This window comes from Naegleria gruberi (genome assembly GCF_000004985.1).
Source record: "Naegleria gruberi genomic scaffold NAEGRscaffold_6, whole genome shotgun sequence".
NCBI classification, from domain to species: domain Eukaryota; phylum Heterolobosea; class Eutetramitea; order Acrasida; family Naegleriidae; genus Naegleria; species Naegleria gruberi.
This window is the reverse complement of record NW_003163321.1, coordinates 451,441-471,967: the sequence shown is the minus strand read 5'-3', so window position 1 is coordinate 471,967 and position 20,527 is coordinate 451,441. Positions and strand designations below refer to the sequence as shown.

Genomic DNA, 20,527 nt, shown 5'->3' with positions numbered 1-20,527 from the left:
TCCACAGCAAGTATTATTGCAAAGAATTTGACTAGTCAGGACGGTGTAGATGTTGACAAACTGAATGATGAATGTCCATATTGTAACAGTAACCCAATACTTATTCCATTCACAAGTCATGATGGGGATTGTAAACATCGATTTTGCTATTACTGTATTCAAAGTGCATTATTGAACGATTCGAGTGAGCATATTGTGAACTGTCCAATATGTTCTAAAGAAATTTCACAAATTAAACGATGGAAATAATTTATTTCACAATCATTAATTGATAAAGTGATGATCTAGTCAGTGTTAAATTATTGGAAAATGAGAGTGAATGCAAAAATCTATAGAATAAATAATGATTGAAAGGTGGTCTGAATGTGTGAATATCAACCTGATCTAATTGGACACTACTTCCCAAAATACAGACATTACTCATTACACTTTCTATTTCTGCTCTTTTATCAATAATTTCATCCTTGATATTAAATTCTCCAGATATTGGTATGCTATGAACTATTGTTATGGTTACATTTAAATTCGAGTTGGTAAAGTTATTGTTTGGATTATTAGCCTTTCCAATAAATAGAATAAAATCAATAGAATTCAACTTCTTAATAATCTGAAGATATTTCAATTCGAGCTCAGTTGGTGAGAACATGTGGTGGATTGAGAAGGTCAATTCGTTCAACAATGACACATGTCTTGTGTGTATGACCAATTGGTTCAGAATATTATCAAACAAAAATGATGAAACAATCTTACACAATAATTGGATATTTGTGCCAAAGTTAGTATTGTCAATAATAGTTAATTTGTCAACTCTTCTGGCGTTTCTTTTAAAGCATTCAATGAGAGAGGAAAGTGTATATCCATTCTTACTATATTTGAAGATAATGTTATTGATATAAATTCCCATATTTCCAAGAACAGAGTATCCCAATGCTTCATTTCTATCATCTATAAAGACAGTATCTAAGGACTTGAGGTTCATAAATGATTCCTTGATAAGGTTTGTATCGTTAAAGCTCTCATTAGTTGAATTCAAATTCCCATAAAAATCAAGTCTCTTAAGGGATGTATGAGCATTCAAAAACATGTATAAATAGTCAATATTTGATATTGTTAGCTGTTCAAGTTTTGAATTTTCAGAACTGGAAGCATTCTTGAAAATTAGCCTATTCAACAAGTTGAAATTATTCTTATCGATGAGAGTCAAGTGTTTGATATTGTGAGTAAAGTCAAGTTTTGAAATTTTAACGAAAGGATCCATATCTTTTGATTCTGTATATGTAGATATTGTCAAATGGTGCAAATTCTTCTTTACCGAGTTGAGTAGTTCCATTAATTTGACAAGTTGATCTTCATTTTCGTAATAGTCAATATCTATGTAGAGCAAATTCAAATTATTGTTCAAATTTGCGATGAGCTTCAAAAGCTGATCAAAAAATAATTTCTCATTCTTTATCTTTCTGAAATCCGCCCAAATATGTAAATCCTTCAAAAAATTAAGTTTAAATGAATAAGAAAGAGTATTGACAAAATCTTCCTCCATAATTTCATGTTCAGTAACTCTTATAATATCCATGCATAGAGAGTAACCATACGTAGAGTAATAGAATGAGCTGATATACTTATTCGATCTAAAGGTCATTTGATTCAAAATTTCCTTCATTGCACGTGAAGTAATTGGTATGTGATACTTTTCAAAAAGTTGGATTGGTTCAAACTTTTCTAAAAGAGTTTCCTTTACCTTCTTCAAGAATGGTAAAGCTGAAAATGTTGTAAAATAGGAATCTTTCAAAGACTTTGTTTTTAAATTAAAGTGTGAAAGCCCATATCCAATATATCTTGCCAAACAATCTAAATTCATTACAAATTTAAATAATTTTAGACGGTCAACTTTCTTATAGTAAATATATTCGGTTTTAATCAACTCCAACAAGGAAACAAAATTATCACATTCCTTGTACAAGTCAATGTTAGGGAAAACTTCCAAAGGAGGCAGTGAATTAAATGTAACTGCTGATTTTAATTGATTCACTAATCCAAGGCAATGTAATATAAATGTTATCTCAGTCAATTCACTATTAACTTTAATAGTAGTATTATTATTTGTTGGCTGATCCGATGATGAAGAATTATTACTCAAATTATAAAGTGCTGGGAATATAAATTTCAACAATTCATCACTCTGATCATTATATTTCTGGTAGAGGAATGAATAAAACGATGATGAATTCATCACATCCATAAAGGACATGATTACACTGTAAATATCATTATTCATTTCTCTAAATTTATTCCTCGCCAACAACAATCCATTCTGATGATTAGATGAAGGTATATTTGTTGTCATTCTTCCGATCAATTATTAGGCTTCAGCACAATTTCATGAATTTTTTAAAAAATAAAATTAATTTATTAAAGAAGATATTTAGCAAAGGCTTGACAATGATAGTTGTCTGTTCCTACTTTTTGAATTGCACAAAAAGGAAGGAATACCAGGAATTTTTTACGAACATGTTAATACCTGATCCATTATCTATACAATAGATGGGTATTATTTGATAACTAGTATAATATCCTTGACTTTGAATTGGATTTTATGTATTATATAATAATCAATTTACGTTTCATTAGAATGTTCGTGATCATTATTTAATGGTGGTCCAATTTCTTTAAGGAACATAAGGAAAATTTTACAAGCAATTTTCTTTTCAATTGTAATTCTACCAAATTGAATTTGAACCTATTTTAAATTATACATGAAAATGAATGTGTATATTTGAAGAAAAATTTCATTTTCGAAAGAGCCGAAACTCTTCTAATACTAGCTCTAGTATGATGTGGTAGTTTTATTACTTCAGCTAATATTTTCTAACCCAATAAGGTTGTATCGTGCTTGTAAAATTTCATTACTTAGTAAGAAGCGTCGATGGTTTAGTGGTAGAATACGGCGTTGCCATCGCCGTGACCCGGGTTCAATTCCCGGTCGACGCAGGAATTACTTTTTTAGGTTATAGATACTAAACCTCAATAATTCAATTTTTTATAGATAAAAGTAGACATTTGTGTCTACCTAAATCTGAAATTTCATGTTTTCATCTATTTTAATCATCTAGAAAATTATCACAGTTTTGAAGGAATTTTTTATATTTATTTTTTCAAAGTTTTTTGTACCAAACAATTTGAAAATATGAAGAATGGCAAAACCTCTCTGGTAACACTTATTATCTTCAATGAATTTGTTTAATATCAATGATTCAGTTACAATCCTAGTCAATAAATTCCTGATATAAGGAATGAATGATAAATTCTATCCCTCTTCACTTCCTCAATCATGTTGCTCAAACTCCTCAAACAAGATGAATAATCATTAAACTGTTGAAGAAGAGTTATAGAATTGGAACCTGAGAATGCAATTAATTTCAGCATGATTTTCACAAAAGGAACTAGAATATTGTAATGAGTAGATACAATAAGCCCATGTAGAGACGTTGGAATGGTCCACTCTTAATTTCGCTCTTTTAGAACCTTAAACTTCCGTTGAGTGACTGATTGAACACTTTCCTAACCAACTCAATCAAGTAATCTAGGTGCCATTTTCATTTCTTTCGTCACTTTACAAGATCTAAGAGAGCGAACAAAAGGCACATAATGTTCTCTGCAAAGAACATTTCAAAAAAAAATGTCAAAACAACACGTTGTAATTGGAGCTAGTTTATTACTGCTTCTCATTATCCAAGTCGTTAGTGCTGCATCATCTGTCAGTTTCAGTTTGAAAACTAACAATCTCTCATGTAAGAGAGATGTAACCACATCCACAACAAGTTCACAAGTTTCCTTGACTTCTGCTGCCACCTGTGATTTGGGAACTAACAGAACAAGCTTGTCAACCTTCACTCAACTTAAATTCTATGCTGCTTTTGGTACTATCCCAATGGTTAAAGCTGTTGCCAGTGCTGGAGTTTCCATCAAGATTACCTCTCTCTTGTCCACCACTATTTCTATTGATGTTGGAGCTGCATTCGGTGTGGACAAAGTAATTGAATATTTGGACAATGATGGAGTTAGTGGGTATCAAGAAGGAAATGGAGATACAATTGTCAAGGAATATCCTTTGGTTGGTCTTACTTGGTCAACTCCAACTCTTGTGAAAACTTCCATTTCATCTTCTTCATCTGCCTATATTTATCAAGTTACAACAAGTGCATCTGTTGGAACTTTGTGTACTGTTAAATTCACTGGCTATTTAACAACTAATGAGGTTACATTCTCTGATTCATCATTGGTTGCTAGATCAGGAGTTTCACAAGTTTTAGTTCCATCATCCTACAAGTCATCTTTGGAATTTACTGGAATTAATTATTTGAATTCAAATGGTAAATTGGCAATTTCCACACTCCTTGCCTATCGTGGATCATTGGCCAAGAAGGCATCCAGTAGAAGTCTCAGAGATTTATTTGCAACCACCTCAGAAGAAAGACCAGATTCTGCCTCATCTGATCAAATTGTTTTCCAATTCGATCAATCTAGTTTCCTCTCTTCTTGGAATTTGTCAAGTACTTTCAATATTCCAAAGCCATACTTTTCATTCCAATCCTATGTTTCCAAGTATAGCACTGGATCTACTGTTGTTTCCAAAGCCACTTTGGTTTCTACCTCAACTTCAACAGCCACCATTGCAAATACTAATACATTGGCTTATGGTGCCATTACTGCTGATATTTCCAGTGCAAAGGTTGTTAGATTTTATGTTTCCTTCACTGAACAAGTTTCCAATTTCATTTGGGACCCTAGTGTTGGTACTGAGGATACATCTGCATCTTCCACAAGTGATGCTGTTAGTATTAAGTTTGGAAGCGTTTTAATTGTCATGTTGGCATTGATTGGAATGTTTTTGTAATAAAGCTACTTGTATTTTGTATTGTATTTGCATTGAATGGAATATTGATATTTTAATCTGTTATCACTCTTTCAAAACATATTTATTAAACAAATATCATTATTGAAGAATTGTGAGCAATTAAGCAGGTATACAAGTATGGAACAATCATATCTTCACAGAGAACTTGAAACAAGTATTTGACAAATCAAACACAAGGTTTAAGTATTCTAAAACATTGCTACAGAGGAATCCGAAGCAGTATATTGTGAGGAAAGCTCCAACTTTGACAATTGTCAGATTATAAAGGCAATTTACTTTAATTTCTAGAACCAAACAATCCTTAATACCTTAGTAAGAAGCGTCGATGGTTTAGTGGTAGAATACGGCGTTGCCATCGCCGTGACCCGGGTTCAATTCCCGGTCGACGCATCTGAATGATATCAATTTTAACTTGCCAAAATTTTCAAATGATAGAGATGGATAGATAAATACTTGTATGTTTACTCGATTACTTTATCGATAAAGCTCAATATTAGAAAGAATAAAAAGACTACAGCACCACAGGTTCCCAAGTTGTCTCCAACCTCAGTACTGATGTGGCTCGACGATGCTTAACTTCTCAAATCGGACGGGATGAGGTGCATGAATCGTGATATGGCCGTAGTCATAAACCATCTTAAATTAAGGTTCCTGTAACTTAAAATATGCACAAGCATTTGATCTGTGAGTGCATTTTCAAAGAATAATAGCTGAAGAAACAGATTTAAACAAAACCGTACCTTTGTATTCTTGGCTACTGTTTGGGAGTTCAACACGTTCCACTATTCTTATCTGAATAAACTACTGCTGAATGGGCTAATAAAGATTTAAGAAATTGTTTCTCAGAAGAACAGATTCTAAATTGAAATACCTTTATCATTAAGGAAACCCATCATTAATTTTGCCACGTTTACAAAACAAAGGAATTCTTCTCACGTTCTATTTTATATTTAGAACATTTGCTTTATGGTGTAACATGGAACATCAAACAACACCATTAAAAAAAATGTTCAACTTTTCATCATCTTCACCATCATTAGCCTCCTCTATGGTGAATCATGGTGGTAATAGAATGTTTTCATCAGTGAATGGGAGTAATACAACGACAAATAATAATACAGGATCTGCTCAACAACAACAAGCAACTGTTCATACCAGTTATCGATGTGATGGTTGTTCTGTAGAGCCTATTGTTGGAGTTAGATATCATTGTGCAACGTGTGGCAATTTTGACTATTGCGAGAATTGTTTTCATACGAAAAAGGGAATTTCTCATCCTTCTTTTCATACATTCCTAACTCATGGAGTTTCTGCTAGTAATAATAATAGTATGATGACTTCATCAAAACCAATTTCCTCTTCAGTTATTGTAAATAATCCACCATCAAGAAATAATAATAACATGTTGACGAATAATCCAATGATTAATTCATCAACAATACCAACCACTACTAGTACAACATCAAATAATATGTCAAATAGTATGATTTATCAACCTCCAAGACCTTACAATCCTCAACAACCAATAATCACAAGCTCTTATCCGTCAAATATGAATAATAATATCTATCAACCACCACCATCCTATCCAAGAAGCAATCCTCCTCCACCATCCTATCCACAACAATTTCCGAGTGTTGTAGGCAGTAGTATCTCTAGCAATCCAATGACAACAAGTACTGTCATTAATCAAACTCCATTGACTACAAGCACAACTTTGAACTCTGCTGTAAAAATTATACCACCATCTTCTTCAAATGTAGCTCCTAGTAGTAGCACTGCCACTAGTACTGAAAACAAGGAAAAAAAGGAATGTCACTGTTGTAGTGCTTCAGTATCAACCAATATTCATCAATGTGTTACATGTTTTGAATTGTCACCAAGTGAGGATTATTGTTTATGTAAAGATTGCCATGAGAATTTTAAACAGTTCGGAACTGAAAACCCTATTCACCTTCACGATCATACATTCCAACACTTTGTAGATGTAAAGCATTTAAATATTTGGAAAAAGACTAAAGGATTGGAAAATTTGAAAAAACAAACATCTGACAAGTTTGGTGAACTAGAAAAATTAGAAATTGAAGAAGATCACCTGTTGTGCGTTATTTGTAATGAAAAATTAAGAAATATTGTATTTTTAGAGTGTAAGCATTGTGTATGTTGTCATGAATGTGTAGATCAATTAAAGAAGGTAGAAACTAAGAAAGAGTGTCCACTTTGTAGAACTGTATCCGAACACATTAAAATATTTTGGGCCTAGTTCAATAAATCCTTCAATTTTGTAACTTTGAAAATATTTTGCAGTCAATGACCAGTTTGAACTTTATTTAATTACTATTATCAAAGACTATCATTTCCCGCCATTTTTAATCTACAACAATAACTTATTTAAAAAAAATGTCATCAAAGGAGAAAGCAGGTATGGTGTATGGTTCATTGCCAACATCGGAGGAACAAAAACAAAATTTGGAGAGAATCAAACAAGCACAAGATTATTTAGCATCACATAGAATTAAGGAATTATTCTCAAAATTAATTTATGAATTGATTGTACATAGACCTAATCAAGCATATCCTGCATTGGTGGATCGGTTAAAACAAATTAAAGAATTTGGAATGGAGGCTACTACATCTCCAAAGCCAAGATTGATAGGTATTATTACAGACACTAAGGAAGATTTTGAAATACATCAAGCCATCAAACATATTGCAACAGATATGAACATGAAAATGTAGGTATTGCATGTTTTGAATAGAAATTGGAATAATTGATTTAAAAACTAGCATTAACACTAAAAACTTCCCAAATATGCAAGAATTGAAAGTTGAAATCGAAGAATATATGGAAATATCAAATTACAGAGATTTCATGTTAATTAATTATCCACAAACAATAGCAGATGTTGTCAATACGGAACAAGAAATTAATGAATTTGAAATGTGTATATACTTTAAGGATGAACAAGCTCCAACCAGTCAAATCTCTGATGTACAAATTGCACTCCAATATTTTGAAGCTGTCTCCAAATGTAAAATAGTCTCAGTGACAAGAAGCAGTACAGAAGAACAAATTTATTTGGAAATTAAAAGAATAATCAATGATAGGAATTAAAAAAACTATTAAAAATAAATTAACTGAAATTTAGAGAATATTTTAGTGCACATTAATTATCGTAATGCTTTAGTAATTGAATGTATTATCAAATCAGTAAGTTTAAATATTTACAATTATTCAATTATTTAATTTCTGTTCATTCGCAAACAACACATTCAAAAAAAGATCAAATAAAAAAAATGTTTAATAGACGTGAACAGAGAGGAGGCTTCATTCCATCATCATCATCGGGAGGAATGAACGATAAAAGTAATCAAAAAGCAAGAACATTGTGGATGGGTGATTTGGATGATTCTATGGACGATGAATATGTAAAGAAATTATTTGCTAATGATATTCGACCATCAATTAATTCTGTAAAGATTATTAAAGATAGAAATACAGGAAAATCTATTGGTTACGGATTTGTAGAATTTGCATCAATAGAAATTGCTAAAGCAGTTTTAGAGTCCTATGCAGGAAAACCAATACCAACACTTCCGAATAAGATTTATAGATTAAATTGGGCAGCACAAAATCAAGGATCAAATCCATTATTCTCAAGTCAACCTGGTGGAAAACCATCATCAGGTGGAAAGGAAAATATTGTTTCTATTTTCGTTGGTGATTTAGCACCTGATGTGAATGATTACATGTTAGAACAAACATTTAGAAATAGATATCCAAGTGTTAGAGGTGCTAAAGTTGTTATGGATCCAAAAAGTGGTATTTCTAAAGGTTATGGTTTTGTAAAATTTGCTGATGAAGATGATATGATGAGATCAATGACTGAAATGCAAGGAGTTTATATTTCTTCTAGACCTGTTAAAATTTCACATGCTACCAATAATTTCAAGAGTCAGGGAGCTCTAGGTACTTTGGCTGGAACTGGTCTTTCTCAAAATTTATTTAATAATAATGCATTACCATCTATACCAACAAATATAATTCCACAAACTATTCCAGAAGATTTAATGCCAACTACAATTATTACAACTGATCCACTTGAACAAGAAAATACAACTGTCTATGTTGGTAACTTGTCACCTAATACTGATGAAAAGATTTTAAGAGAATTTTTCCAAGGTTATGGACCAATTACCTCTGTAAAGATACCAACTAATAGTAATTGTGGTTTTATTAATTTTACAAGAACAGAACATGCAGAAAGAGCAATTATTGAAATGAACGGTATAGAAATTCAAGGAAATAGAGTAAGAGTTTCTTGGGGAAGAGTTCAACATAATAAGAAACAACTGAATCAAATGGATGAAGAAACACTCAAACAAAGACAATATCAAGCTGCAGTAACAGCTTTCCAATATCAACAACACCAACACAAATCAATTCTGGACAGGAAACAAAGAGAAGAAGAAGAAAAGAGAAAATCTGAACTTTCTATCACATTCACCAAACCATTTGATATAGAAATGGATAACGAACGATTTTTAGATGAAAACAAATTAATGGACATTGACTTTTTCTAAACTGATAATTTATTTACATTTTGTTTTTATCTTGTGATGCTTTGGATTTCGTGTCCTTATTGGAAGTATCCATTTCCTTATTGTCCACTGTGGTGACTCTGTTTTCATCCTTGTCCTTCTTGAAACAACTGCAACAACTTGAGAAATCACCAATACGATCCATCTTTAACTTTCCAAGATATATCTTTCTCAATCTTGAGGTCATAAAGTATGGGCCCTTACATTCACCAGGATTGATCCACAACTCATAACTGACACACAATAAAATAGTATCAATAGCTGTATCGTAAAGATTCATGAAAAGAGTGGTGATAATGAAAGTAATGACAGCGCAAACAAGAGAGGGAATGATACCATATTCAATTGCTGGAAGTACTGGGTTAAAGAAGAGATACATATTGTTCAAGTCAATAATCAAATAGCAGATTACAGAGCTAACAACTGTTAACAAAATCTTACCAAGGAACAAGACCACATCACTGATTGTGTTAGTAGTACCAACAATCAAAATATTTTCAAGCACGATCATAAAACCTCTAGAAGAACTCATTAAAAAGTTTCCACCGTGAATAGCAATCATGATGTAAGCATTCTTGTTCATAAACTTGACAATCTTTTCAATCACCCACAATATTCCATCAAATACTTTCAAAATCCATGTAGCTACTGTGTTTGCTTTTGCTAAATTTTCAAACCGCGACTTTAACTTCTTAAATAGGTACCTTATCATCTGAACAATCGCAACTACCAACGAACCAAAGATAATGGAGCCGATATGGTATCTAATTGCTCTCCAAAATGACTTTGCAACTGAGAATTTTTCAGACTTCTTGTCATCACCAATACCACCAAAATACCAAGATGCAACTACACCTGCAATTGTTACATATGCCAAGGCATCTACAAATGCAACAGCCCAGAAATATGAAAATAAATTATACAAGTTCAATACTTGGAGAGCTGTTGTTCCTTGATCAATAGTAATTGAACTATTTGCCAATCTAGAGGTGTTCATAAAGTCCGATATAGAATTCATATAGGAAGCCCATCTAGCATCAGTTGAGCTAATTGTGACAGGCTTTTGAGTACTTTGAAGGAAAATAGAAACAGTTGCCCACCATACTGTTAAACCACAAATTAAAAAGAACATAACTGCTGGGATAATAATCATAGATGGGAATTTGTTAACAGCTCTACTTCCTTCCTTAATAATTGCAATAGCCTTACTAATTCTACCCCAAAGGAAAATCATTAATACTAAGTAAATAAGTAAAATTGATAAAATAATACCACCAATGGCCAACCACCAATTTGCAGCAGTTCTTAAATCAGTGTCAATAACACCATCTACTTCTGATGCAACATATTTCTTGACACCGATATATAGAATATAACCACCAGCAACACCCAAAACAATACCGAATGCCATAACAATAACCCTTACTACAATTCCAACAAATAGTCTCATAAATAATACAAATACAAAACATAAAATCACGCATAAAACTGATGAAATAAGAATCGGCAGCCATGATTTTCCAACCTCACTCAATCCCTGTTTGAGTCCATTTGAAATTTTCAAAGTTTGTTGGAAAGTTAATTTAGTAAATGAATCAATGGTTGAATTTTCAAAGGTTGGAATGCATCTTTTAAAGACTGATTGTTGTTGAAGTTAAATGTAAAAAGAAATGCTTACATGGTTCATGAGTAAAATAGTTGAAATAACAGCCATCACCATTGTAGGCAAGCAAGGCCTTATCATAAGCAGTTGTTGCATTAGAGTCATATCTACAAACAATTGCATCCCATAGAGGATTTGTTAAAGGGCTAATAAGGCTGACTACATTCTCAGGGCAGGATTCCACGCAAATGCCAAGCCCTAAGGCAGAAATTAACCTAGAGGTAGTAATATCTTTCAATTGGTCTGGTCTGAACTCGAAAGGATACCATAAATATGTCCTGTTCGATAAATCAAAGACATTAGAATTTCCTTTTCCAACAGCATATCCGCACATATTACCAGCATAATCTAAAGGTTCTACAAGAGTTGCTGGATTTCCTGACCAAAAACCGAAACCAGCAATAATAAATAAGCCAATCCAGAACAAAATAAACACTGGAATACATAATACATCGGTACAAGATCTTTTTCTATTTACACCATACTCTGATGGGACTTGTTTCTTATCAAAATCATCCTTTTCCTCTACTCCATTTTCGCCCTTCTTCTTCTTACCGCAACAATTGAGAGGCATTTTCGTTATTTTTTTTATTGAGGTTATTTGATAAAACCGCCAAAAACCGTACAGTTTTTAAAAAACTTGTACCCGTTTATGAACTTGAAGGAGATAAGGAAGTGTCTCTTCGCTCCAAAGTGTTGATGGAACAAGTGAACATGAAATACAATCTTTCGATGATGCAAAAGGATTTTCACAATGATATTATTCAAACACACTGGACACTCTTATTACAATCCTCTTCTAATTTGAATATTGTTTTTTTATATTCTCAATAAATTAAATATAATGCTCATACTATTTAGTTGTTTTTGACAACAGCTTCTAGATCACCATCATCTTCCTCTTCACTAATATCATCAATTGTAAAACCTGGTCGTTTAGTGTCAACCGATTCCTTCTTTTGGACTTTTCTGTCAATAATTTCATCTAATTCTTCTTCATTTTCTAACTTTTCATGAATTTGTTTGACATCTTGATCTTCGTCATCATTTTGTGAAAGTTGGGCATACTTTTGTTCCTTTTCAATTCCTAATCTTTGGACCTTAATAATGTTACTCTTTCTGAAGATAACCATAATAGCAATCATTACAACCATAAATATAATTGACCATACAGCTCCAACAGTCCAATTAGTTTCCCACCTCTTATCATATTGGAATTGATCAGAGTTATCAAGAATAAAGTAAGAGTAAACAACCCAACCAACAGTAGCAATAAAATAGAAAATAATTGTTACTGTGAGGGAAATAAATACGCTTAATCTATCTCCTTGACCCTTTCTCTTTAGTTGTTTCATGAGTGTGAAGAGTTCACCAATAATCCATAAGAATGCAATGATATCAAGGAAAATGATTGGTGTTGATAGGATACTGGCAACAAATGGGCTCATTAAATGAACTTTGATGAAAAGCATATCTACCAATTCACTTGCAATAACTGCCATAGCATAAACAAAAGCATAGGTCCATATTAAAATTGACTTGACACCTCCAATGATATCTCTGATAGATCCATACCCCATGCACAACAATAAAATAAATACTCTGCTGAACAATTTTCTAAGCATGTGGAATAATGAAGCTCCTGTATATAAAAAGTTACTATTCAATCCATTCATATCAATATATTGATACATGGCAAAAGAGAATGAATTTTCAAAGAGGAATAATAAAAGTACAACACAAATCCAGACTATAATAGAATAAGATCCAACAAGTTTCTCTGGTTTCTTCTTTGGAGCCTGTGTTTCCCTAGTAGTATCCTTTCTCCAGAATAACAATTTCTTAATAAATTGAATTCCAAAAGGTCTCTTGCACTCAATTTCAAATCCAAGAACTGAAAGAATGTAAATGATACCAATACTGAACGTAGCAATAGACATGATAGCATAAAATGGAAGATTACTATATTGTTCAGCACTCAATTGACCAAAAGGATTAGTGTATCTGATAGTACCAGTGGTAATTGTCATTGACTTTTGACTACTATCAGTGTCACAATTCAAAATAATTGCATAATAAATTCCTGATTTTGTAAAATCTTCATATTTTGCATGCATTCTATGAGTGAAACGAGTTAAATGTGATCTCTTTGATATGGCAACATGATTTTCGCAAACTTTATCAGTTAAAAGACTACTCAACGAATAATAATTCTCCGATGCATTATTAAATAATGTTTGCAAATCTTCACCAAATACAACCATAGAAAACATTGTATTATCTACACCTTCTTCATGATTAATATTAAAATCCAAAGTGAGAGATGGCTTTCGGAGTTTAGACAAGGTTAAAAAAGATGATGATGCTCTCTTTTCCGTAACAATGGATAATCTTTTTACTATGAATGATCCATAATGTACTTTAGAATCTTTAAAATTAAATATTTCAGACTTTACTACAGCAACCACTCCTATTAAAATTAAGAGAAGAGTGAGATGAAAGAATGATTGTTGATGTCTCTTTCTCGCCAGCAAAGTCGTCATCATTTTTTTTAATTCTTTTTTTATTATTTCTGTTTCGCACCTCTTGACATCATCAAGTCGATACATTGTTACCTTTGGAAAACGTAGGGGAAATGGATAGATGCCCAAAGCTGGACTATTTCTGGTGATACAATGTTTGGAGGATGAATTAATTTAATAAGAATCGAGTGGAGATAGCCTTTTTGAGGCATTGTAATCTTCTTTAACAGATTCAAAAATCTTTAACTTGGATTTTAATAGTTCAGGAACATATTTAATTAAATCCCTATTTCTCTTAATAATTTCTGATACAACCTCCAAATCATTTCTCAATTCAGTAGACAAACCTTGAATAAAATAGGCACTTATTGGATGCTTGAATTTTTTCAAAACTTCCAATATGAAATTTCTGTCATTATTGAAACATGAAATCAAAAAAGGGGGAATGATCGATAAATGATTACTAATTAATTCCAAAATAAATTCTCTTTCTAATTTCAAACACAATGGTATACTATAACCTAGAAAGGTTGAATACTCAGGTTTGTTCTGAAAGAAATACCTTGCCAAGCAAACCTTGTCATTAATGGGCATGTCAGTATTTGAATCCATATCTGAAAGTATTCGACAAGCAATAATAGAAGAGCAGGATTTTGCAGTTTCGAATAAAATCTCCAAATCTTTTTTAAATTCCTTCCTCAAATAAACATATGCATGTCCATTCTGTTGAACAGCGGCCAATGCAATTTTTCTATTCTGACATTTAACTTTACTCAAAGCAGTTCCATCAATCTGAACTACTCTGAAACAATATTCTTCATCATTTCTCAGTTCGTTTTTAATCTTTCCTGCTTTGATGAATATTTGAATATTTTCCTCAATTTTTCTTCTATGAATTGTTAGTAATTTGTATTTTTCCGTTAATTTAAGTTGGTGATCCGAAGTGTTGCCAAAAGAAAAATCTATCAACGTGAAAGAAACCAGATCATTGAAAACAGACATTTTTTTGAACTATTTTTACCTTAATTTCGTTTCTCATGAAGAACTTGTGAATTAATTAGAATCACCAACAAACAATTAAGTATTTAATGGAAATAATATCTGAAACAAAGAAATTAAAAGAAGTTTAACCATCTTAACTTTTCAGATTTGCTCTTGTTAGAGTTGTAACACTTTACCCAATAGATTGAAGAGTGAACTCACTTCTTCCTTGTTACTCTTCACCACGAGGAAGCCTAAAAATCAATCAACCATCAACTGGCACAAAGTCATCATTAAAAAAAAAATTCAACAGCTGCTGGTGGCTTTCAAAATTATTAACTAGTTTTTCTCTCTTGTGAAGAGTTATCATCATCAACAAGTGATCAAAGTTAAAAAAAATGGTGGTCATTAAACGTCCACTTGAACATTTTGATAGTTATGGCTATCGTAATGCTGGTAATTCACTGATTGAAAGTAGTAGTGTCAGTGGACATGTACTTCAAGGTAGAAATATGAATTCAATGAATGGTATTCTTTTCCAATTATCATCATTAGCCTTGACTGCCTCTGAAATTTTCAACTCTCTGAATGAATCAGCACGTGAAACATTTGACAGATTAAATGCTCTCAATACACGTATTCAACAAATTAACAACAAACTTCCACAATATGAACAATTTATGCATGAGAATAATTCTAAATTACTCTTCTCAACTTCATTGTATGAATTAACTGAAGCCAATTTAGCAGTCTTGTACAAGAAGGATCATCAAAACATTTCCAAACAAAACAATCCAGTTCCATTGAATTGGCAATATACAAATAATTGTTTACCTCCTCCTGAATTCTCTCCATTGTTGGATCAAATTCACGTACAATTATCACAACAAGCTGAAAAGGAAGCACAACAACAAGCAGAACAACAACAACAACAACAACAAGGAATCAACACATTGCCAAAGTACAAGACTTGCATTGAAGCATATACTGATTCTAATTTCTTCTTCAATGAATGGGCTAAACGTGAGTTGGAACGTTTAAAGAAGGCCAAACAAAAGAGAAAGGAAGAACGTAAGAAGGCTCGTTCTGAACGTTCAAAGGCAACAGCAACTGCTGAAAAGAAACAAGTCAAGCAAATGAAAATCCATCGTAAAAAGTACAATTCTGAAGGTCAATTGGTTGAAAGTGGTTCAAGTCAATCATTGTCTAGAGCTGCCTCTACAAGAAATATGGAAATTCCAAACTCATCAAGTGTTGGAAGTGGAATGGATGAACAATATAGTCCAAATAATTCCTCAAATAATTATATGGACTCATCAAATTATAGACAACCTCCACCTGTTCCTACCAATACTAATCAAGGATATGGTGTTCCTCCTCCACCTGTCAATAATACAAGTGTTCCTCCTCCACCAATTAATAGTGGTGTATATGGTGTTCCTCCTCCACCTGTAAAGACTGTTCCTCCACCTCCAATTGGTGGTAATAGTGGATATGGTGTTCCACAACCTCCACCTGTCAGTAATAATGGTGGTTATAGTGTTCCTCCTCCACCAATTAATAATAATAATAATGGATTTAGTGTTCCTCCACCTCCTTCCAATGTACCACCTCCTCCAACTCGTGCTATCAATGTTCCACCTCCTCCAAGTAATAATATTGTAGTTTCTACACCTCCTCCTCAACAACAATCTAGTAGTAGTGGTGGTGAAGGTAACATTGATATTATGAAATCTGTTGAAGCTAGTAAGGCTCAAACTAAGGTTATGGCAACTACTGGTAGAGGTAACTTGTTGGAAGATATCAGACTTGGTGCTAAATTGAAATCTGTAGCTGAAAGAAAATTGGCAGCTCCAAAAGAAGAAGAAAAGTCAATGAGTGTTGCTGATATTTTGAGTAAAAAGTTCGGTAATGCTGCAGGTGATTCAGATGAGGAAGATGAAAATGAAAGCGACTATGAAGACGATGACTGGTAAACTACGGTTTATTCATTTCAGCCCAAATTAAATTTAGGTGAAATGAATTATGTATATTAAATATAATTATTGTCTAACCTTTTGATTTAATAATGTTATTTGTTGTTTCTTCAGTTGACCAAAACAAATTGAATCAAAAGGTCTCAATTTAACTTTAACTCGTATCTATTTTTAAAAAAAACAATAAAATTTTTTTGATTAACAATTTTAAAAAAAATGCTGCGACTTGAAGATACACTTGATCTAAAATTTAATTTTGAATATAAATTGGATGATGAGGATATGAAGGAGAGGGAACAGGATAGACCCATTTGTAAATTTTTTATGAAAGGGCAATGTCGTAAAGGAGATGCTTGTAGTTATTCTCATGATAAAAGACAAGCTCCGAAAGAAAAGGAAGTTGTATGTAAACATTGGCTGAGAGGTTTATGTAAAAAAGGTGACGGATGTGAATTTCTTCATCAATACAAAGCTGGTAAAATGCCAGAATGTCACTTCTTTTCTGAATATGGAGAATGTAGTAATGTCGAATGTATCTTTTTGCATATTAAACCTGAAGACAGAATTAAAACATGCCCTTGGTATGAAAGAGGATTTTGTAAACATGGACCTGATTGTAGATTAAAACATTTAAGAAAAATTGCTTGTCCAGATTATTTAGCTGGATTTTGCGCTAAAGGTCCAAATTGTAAATTTTCCCATCCTAAGTTTGATACAAAGATTAATGAAAGTGAAAATGATGGTGGTAAAATGTTTTTCGAAAAGATGAATGCAGAGAGAAAAATTGCAAAGGAAGAAGATATGGGACCACCTTCTCATAGAGGTGGTGGTGGAGGTTATCACAGACGTTAAATTATTCCACAATCATTTCATATGATTAGTGAGTGGTGGAGAAAAGATAATCTTGTACATTTTATTGATTTTATTCTAAATGGACAAGTTGTGGATTTGTTCTTGTTTGAAATCTAGTCTCAAAGATAAAACATTCTTAATCTCACCAACTGATAATTTCCAATGTTGAGCTGATTCCCAAATTTCCAAAATATCATCCACTTCTGACATTTTCAATAAATAAGCTATTTGTGTTAATCTTGAAAATTTGTCTCTAACAGATCTATCTGTCTTGCTACTGAAATAATCCATAAACTCTCTTACATCCTTATCCAATTGTAAACCTCCAAAAGAGCTAAATCTTTTAGCAAAGATTTGTCTTTCCAAATAGTCACAAAGAATGATAATAGCTAATTCAACCAGTTCCTCGAAATTAAACTTGGTTAAATACTTCTTATATACATTCAATACCTTCTCCATATTTGCAATGAATTTGGTAGTGAATATATTGTTAAGCTCTCTTGCAGCAAATTGGCTTTCTGATAAATTATAAAAAGCAATACTATTTGCAGGATGTTTAAGCTCACTATCCAATAAAAAACTAATGTCTTGTTCTAAACTCAAACAATATTCCTTGGCGCTGACCATTTTTTGAGTGTATCGTCTTAATTCATCAGAAAAGAAGATTGAGGTTTGAACAAGATCAGATGCTCCACTCTTCAATTTCATTCTATCTGGAGAGTTTGGTTCAGCCTTCTTGTTCTTGAAGAATTTGATTTCATAACTTCTTTCAAATTCCTTCTTTAACTTGAGAATGTATTCACTCGATATTTGAATATTGTTTAAAGATTTCTTGATTCAATGTGTAAATAAAAATAAAATCTTTCTATTAGTACGTACCAAAATCTTTACAAAATCATCCTTATTATTTGATTGGATGAGAGATATCAGGCTAACATCCTTCTTTACAAATTCAAAATAATCAGTGGCAAGTATTCCATTAATATGATTCACAATAGCACAAACTACTGAAACATTTTGAGAATCCATAGCTCTACTAAGACTCTTTTGTAAAATGAAAAATACATCATTAATAATGGAAGAGTACTTTGATGACTCATCTTCATCCTCATCGCTTTCTTCCTCTTCTTCACTATCAGATTCAAAAAAGTCTGTATTAGCATTTAAACTAATTTGGTTCGTGTCACCCAATTGAATGGCTTTGAAAAAACTTTGTTTCATAAAGGACATATCAATGGGAATATAAAAACTCATCAATTCTTGAATTCTTCTATAAATAATTGGTTCTTTTGTTAAAGTATACATTTCATTCTTTCCATCAGTTTTAATATTAATACATTTACCAGCAATAAATTGCTTGTAAACTTCAATATTAGATGATATTTCTGCAATTTCTTCCAAAATAAGATCAAGAACTCTTGGATCATCTGGACTAATTTTTGTTTGTTTCAAAAATGATTCCATAGAATTTGGAACAGGTGAAGGAGATCTACTAGTATTAAGATCCTTTTTGATTGGTAATGTATTAGGTTTTTTAGAAACAGCTGTTAAAATATCATTCAATTCTCTCTTTTTTTCATAAACATCTAAAACCTTTTTTACCATCTTGTCACAAACATGTTGGAGTGAATTAATCAAATATATAGTACATTTTTCTCCTCCAAAATTACTTGTTACAAAATCTTCACAATCCTCGATATATGATACAATAATATCCAAAATTTGGGTGATAATATCAATAAAACTAACATATTGTTGTTGTTGTTTTCTAATATATGTTAATCTTTCTACTTCGTCCTCAATAGCATTTAGTTCAATTGGTAAATCCGATACTTTATCCAAACTATCATGAACAAGTGATTCAAGCTCCTTTCTGCATTTATCTGATAAAAAGTCAACATATAATGATAAACCATCCTCATTCATACATAGAGGTGAAAATAATTTAGAAAATCTCTTAATTTGAGTTTCATTTTCATCTCTCAAAGCTTCTTTCATCTTTGAAGAAACAATTTCCTTGATTTTCTTTTCTGATTTCTTAAATAAAGTATTTCTTCTTTCTTGTTCATCTTCACTTTCTTGTTGATCACCATTTTGTGATTGATTTAATTGTAAAGCTAATTTACTTCTATTACTATCACTATTAATATGTAAAACTCGACTGACATATTCAACAGCCTTTTCATAATCACCAATTTTAATAGCTTGTTCAACTCCTTCAACACAACTTTTCATTCCAATACTTGCTTCAACAGCATCAATAGCTAATTGTACACGTTCTTGAACACCATGTAATTGTCTTACTTTAGAACTAACTCCTTCAGCTAATTTAAATGTATTGGAAATTGTTTTTCCTAATTGTACTGCTCTCTTTTCAATCGATTGAATTTGTGTTTGAATTTCGCTTAAATTATCCAATTGAATTGATAAAGCATGTTCATGATCAATCATAATCTTATTTAAACATTCTCTTGAATTTTGTTGTTGTTGTTTACTTTCATCAATAACTTTAAATACTTTTTTCAATAATTCATCTTCGGAATTAATTGTTGATGACAAAGATGATGATTTGTTTGTTGTTGTCTTGCCAGATGATGATGACTTTGAAGTCATCACATGTAGGGACATTTTTTTGCTTATAATTATTGATTTTTAATCAAAGGCTTTTTAACACCACATCAACAAGGCTTGCAATCCCCACAGAAAATAGAAGCCAGAGTGAACATGGGTGTAAAATGAGTCAAATACTTCTAATTGAAGGTTCTTGAAGCTATTTTTGAAAACTAAATAAAGAGAGAAAGAGAATATGTTCAGTATAGAGTTTTTCTTTCCCAATTACAAGAACAGTATTGAATTGAGCATTGAAAAATTTGGTTTAGATTGAATTGATCGTGTTATCGAATTGCATTGTTTGTATGGACAATGCGCACAAACAGTTCATTGTAACTATTTGTTGTCTGTTTTTGATTGGTTTTGCGGGTTGTAATGAACACAACCGAAACATGCGTTGGAGAAT

At 32.0% G+C, this 20,527-nt stretch overlaps 12 protein-coding genes and 2 non-coding genes across 14 annotated transcripts; 9 read left to right on the top strand and 5 right to left on the bottom strand.

Moving 5' to 3' along the window:
• Window positions 1–234: 234 nt before the first annotated feature.
• Window positions 235–2,379, bottom strand: NAEGRDRAFT_78409 (uncharacterized protein). The gene has a single exon (XM_002681336.1). The coding sequence runs from the start codon at window positions 2,342–2,344 to the stop codon at window positions 251–253; it is 2,094 nt and encodes a 697-aa protein (XP_002681382.1). The 5' UTR covers window positions 2,345–2,379; the 3' UTR covers window positions 235–250.
• Window positions 2,380–2,917: 538 nt separating this feature from the next.
• Window positions 2,918–2,988, top strand: NAEGRDRAFT_t90. Its single transcript has one exon. It is a non-coding gene; the product is annotated as a tRNA-Gly (tRNA).
• A 688-nt stretch (window positions 2,989–3,676) lies between these two features.
• NAEGRDRAFT_46389 (uncharacterized protein) lies at window positions 3,677–4,894 on the top strand (the record flags this gene model as incomplete). Its single annotated transcript, XM_002681471.1, has 1 exon — window positions 3,677–4,894. The coding sequence occupies one exon, from the start codon at window positions 3,677–3,679 to the stop codon at window positions 4,892–4,894; it is 1,218 nt and encodes a 405-aa protein (XP_002681517.1).
• Window positions 4,895–5,234: 340 nt separating this feature from the next.
• NAEGRDRAFT_t91 lies at window positions 5,235–5,305 on the top strand. Its single transcript has one exon. It is a non-coding gene; the product is annotated as a tRNA-Gly (tRNA).
• A 586-nt stretch (window positions 5,306–5,891) lies between these two features.
• Window positions 5,892–7,208, top strand: NAEGRDRAFT_57004 (uncharacterized protein; the record flags this gene model as incomplete). Its single annotated transcript, XM_002681470.1, has 1 exon — window positions 5,892–7,208. The coding sequence occupies one exon, from the start codon at window positions 5,892–5,894 to the stop codon at window positions 7,176–7,178; it is 1,287 nt and encodes a 428-aa protein (XP_002681516.1). The 3' UTR covers window positions 7,179–7,208.
• A 107-nt stretch (window positions 7,209–7,315) lies between these two features.
• NAEGRDRAFT_63363 (uncharacterized protein) lies at window positions 7,316–7,654 on the top strand (the record flags this gene model as incomplete). Its single annotated transcript, XM_002681469.1, has 1 exon — window positions 7,316–7,654. One exon carries the CDS (start codon window positions 7,316–7,318, stop codon window positions 7,652–7,654), a length of 339 nt encoding a protein of 112 aa, XP_002681515.1.
• A 73-nt stretch (window positions 7,655–7,727) lies between these two features.
• NAEGRDRAFT_63362 (uncharacterized protein) lies at window positions 7,728–8,030 on the top strand (the record flags this gene model as incomplete). The annotated part of the gene is made up of 1 exon (XM_002681468.1): window positions 7,728–8,030. The coding sequence occupies one exon, from the start codon at window positions 7,728–7,730 to the stop codon at window positions 8,028–8,030; it is 303 nt and encodes a 100-aa protein (XP_002681514.1).
• Window positions 8,031–8,296: 266 nt separating this feature from the next.
• On the top strand, window positions 8,297–9,265 carry NAEGRDRAFT_2097 (uncharacterized protein; the record flags this gene model as incomplete). The annotated part of the gene is made up of 2 exons (XM_002681467.1): window positions 8,297–8,885; window positions 8,979–9,265. Coding segments are annotated over 2 exons (876 nt in total), but the record flags the coding sequence as incomplete, so codon positions are not given.
• A 403-nt stretch (window positions 9,266–9,668) lies between these two features.
• Window positions 9,669–11,661, bottom strand: NAEGRDRAFT_740 (choline transporter-like protein; the record flags this gene model as incomplete). Its single annotated transcript, XM_002681335.1, has 2 exons — window positions 9,669–11,155; window positions 11,226–11,661. Coding segments are annotated over 2 exons (1,923 nt in total), but the record flags the coding sequence as incomplete, so codon positions are not given.
• Window positions 11,662–12,037: 376 nt separating this feature from the next.
• On the bottom strand, window positions 12,038–13,453 carry NAEGRDRAFT_63358 (uncharacterized protein; the record flags this gene model as incomplete). Its single annotated transcript, XM_002681334.1, has 1 exon — window positions 12,038–13,453. One exon carries the CDS (start codon window positions 13,451–13,453, stop codon window positions 12,038–12,040), a length of 1,416 nt encoding a protein of 471 aa, XP_002681380.1.
• A 423-nt stretch (window positions 13,454–13,876) lies between these two features.
• Window positions 13,877–14,704, bottom strand: NAEGRDRAFT_63357 (uncharacterized protein; the record flags this gene model as incomplete). The annotated part of the gene is made up of 1 exon (XM_002681333.1): window positions 13,877–14,704. The coding sequence occupies one exon, from the start codon at window positions 14,702–14,704 to the stop codon at window positions 13,877–13,879; it is 828 nt and encodes a 275-aa protein (XP_002681379.1).
• Window positions 14,705–14,992: 288 nt separating this feature from the next.
• Window positions 14,993–16,747, top strand: NAEGRDRAFT_57003 (wasp family protein). The gene has a single exon (XM_002681466.1). The coding sequence runs from the start codon at window positions 15,082–15,084 to the stop codon at window positions 16,657–16,659; it is 1,578 nt and encodes a 525-aa protein (XP_002681512.1). The 5' UTR covers window positions 14,993–15,081; the 3' UTR covers window positions 16,660–16,747.
• A 302-nt stretch (window positions 16,748–17,049) lies between these two features.
• Window positions 17,050–17,364, top strand: NAEGRDRAFT_4809 (uncharacterized protein; the record flags this gene model as incomplete). The annotated part of the gene is made up of 1 exon (XM_002681465.1): window positions 17,050–17,364. A coding segment is annotated over one exon (315 nt), but the record flags the coding sequence as incomplete, so codon positions are not given.
• Window positions 17,365–17,586: 222 nt separating this feature from the next.
• NAEGRDRAFT_30763 (uncharacterized protein) lies at window positions 17,587–19,962 on the bottom strand (the record flags this gene model as incomplete). Its single annotated transcript, XM_002681332.1, has 6 exons — window positions 17,587–18,342; window positions 18,391–18,629; window positions 18,699–18,938; window positions 19,005–19,308; window positions 19,366–19,589; window positions 19,647–19,962. The coding sequence occupies 6 exons, from the start codon at window positions 19,960–19,962 to the stop codon at window positions 17,587–17,589; spliced, it is 2,079 nt and encodes a 692-aa protein (XP_002681378.1).
• Window positions 19,963–20,527: the final 565 nt, after the last annotated feature.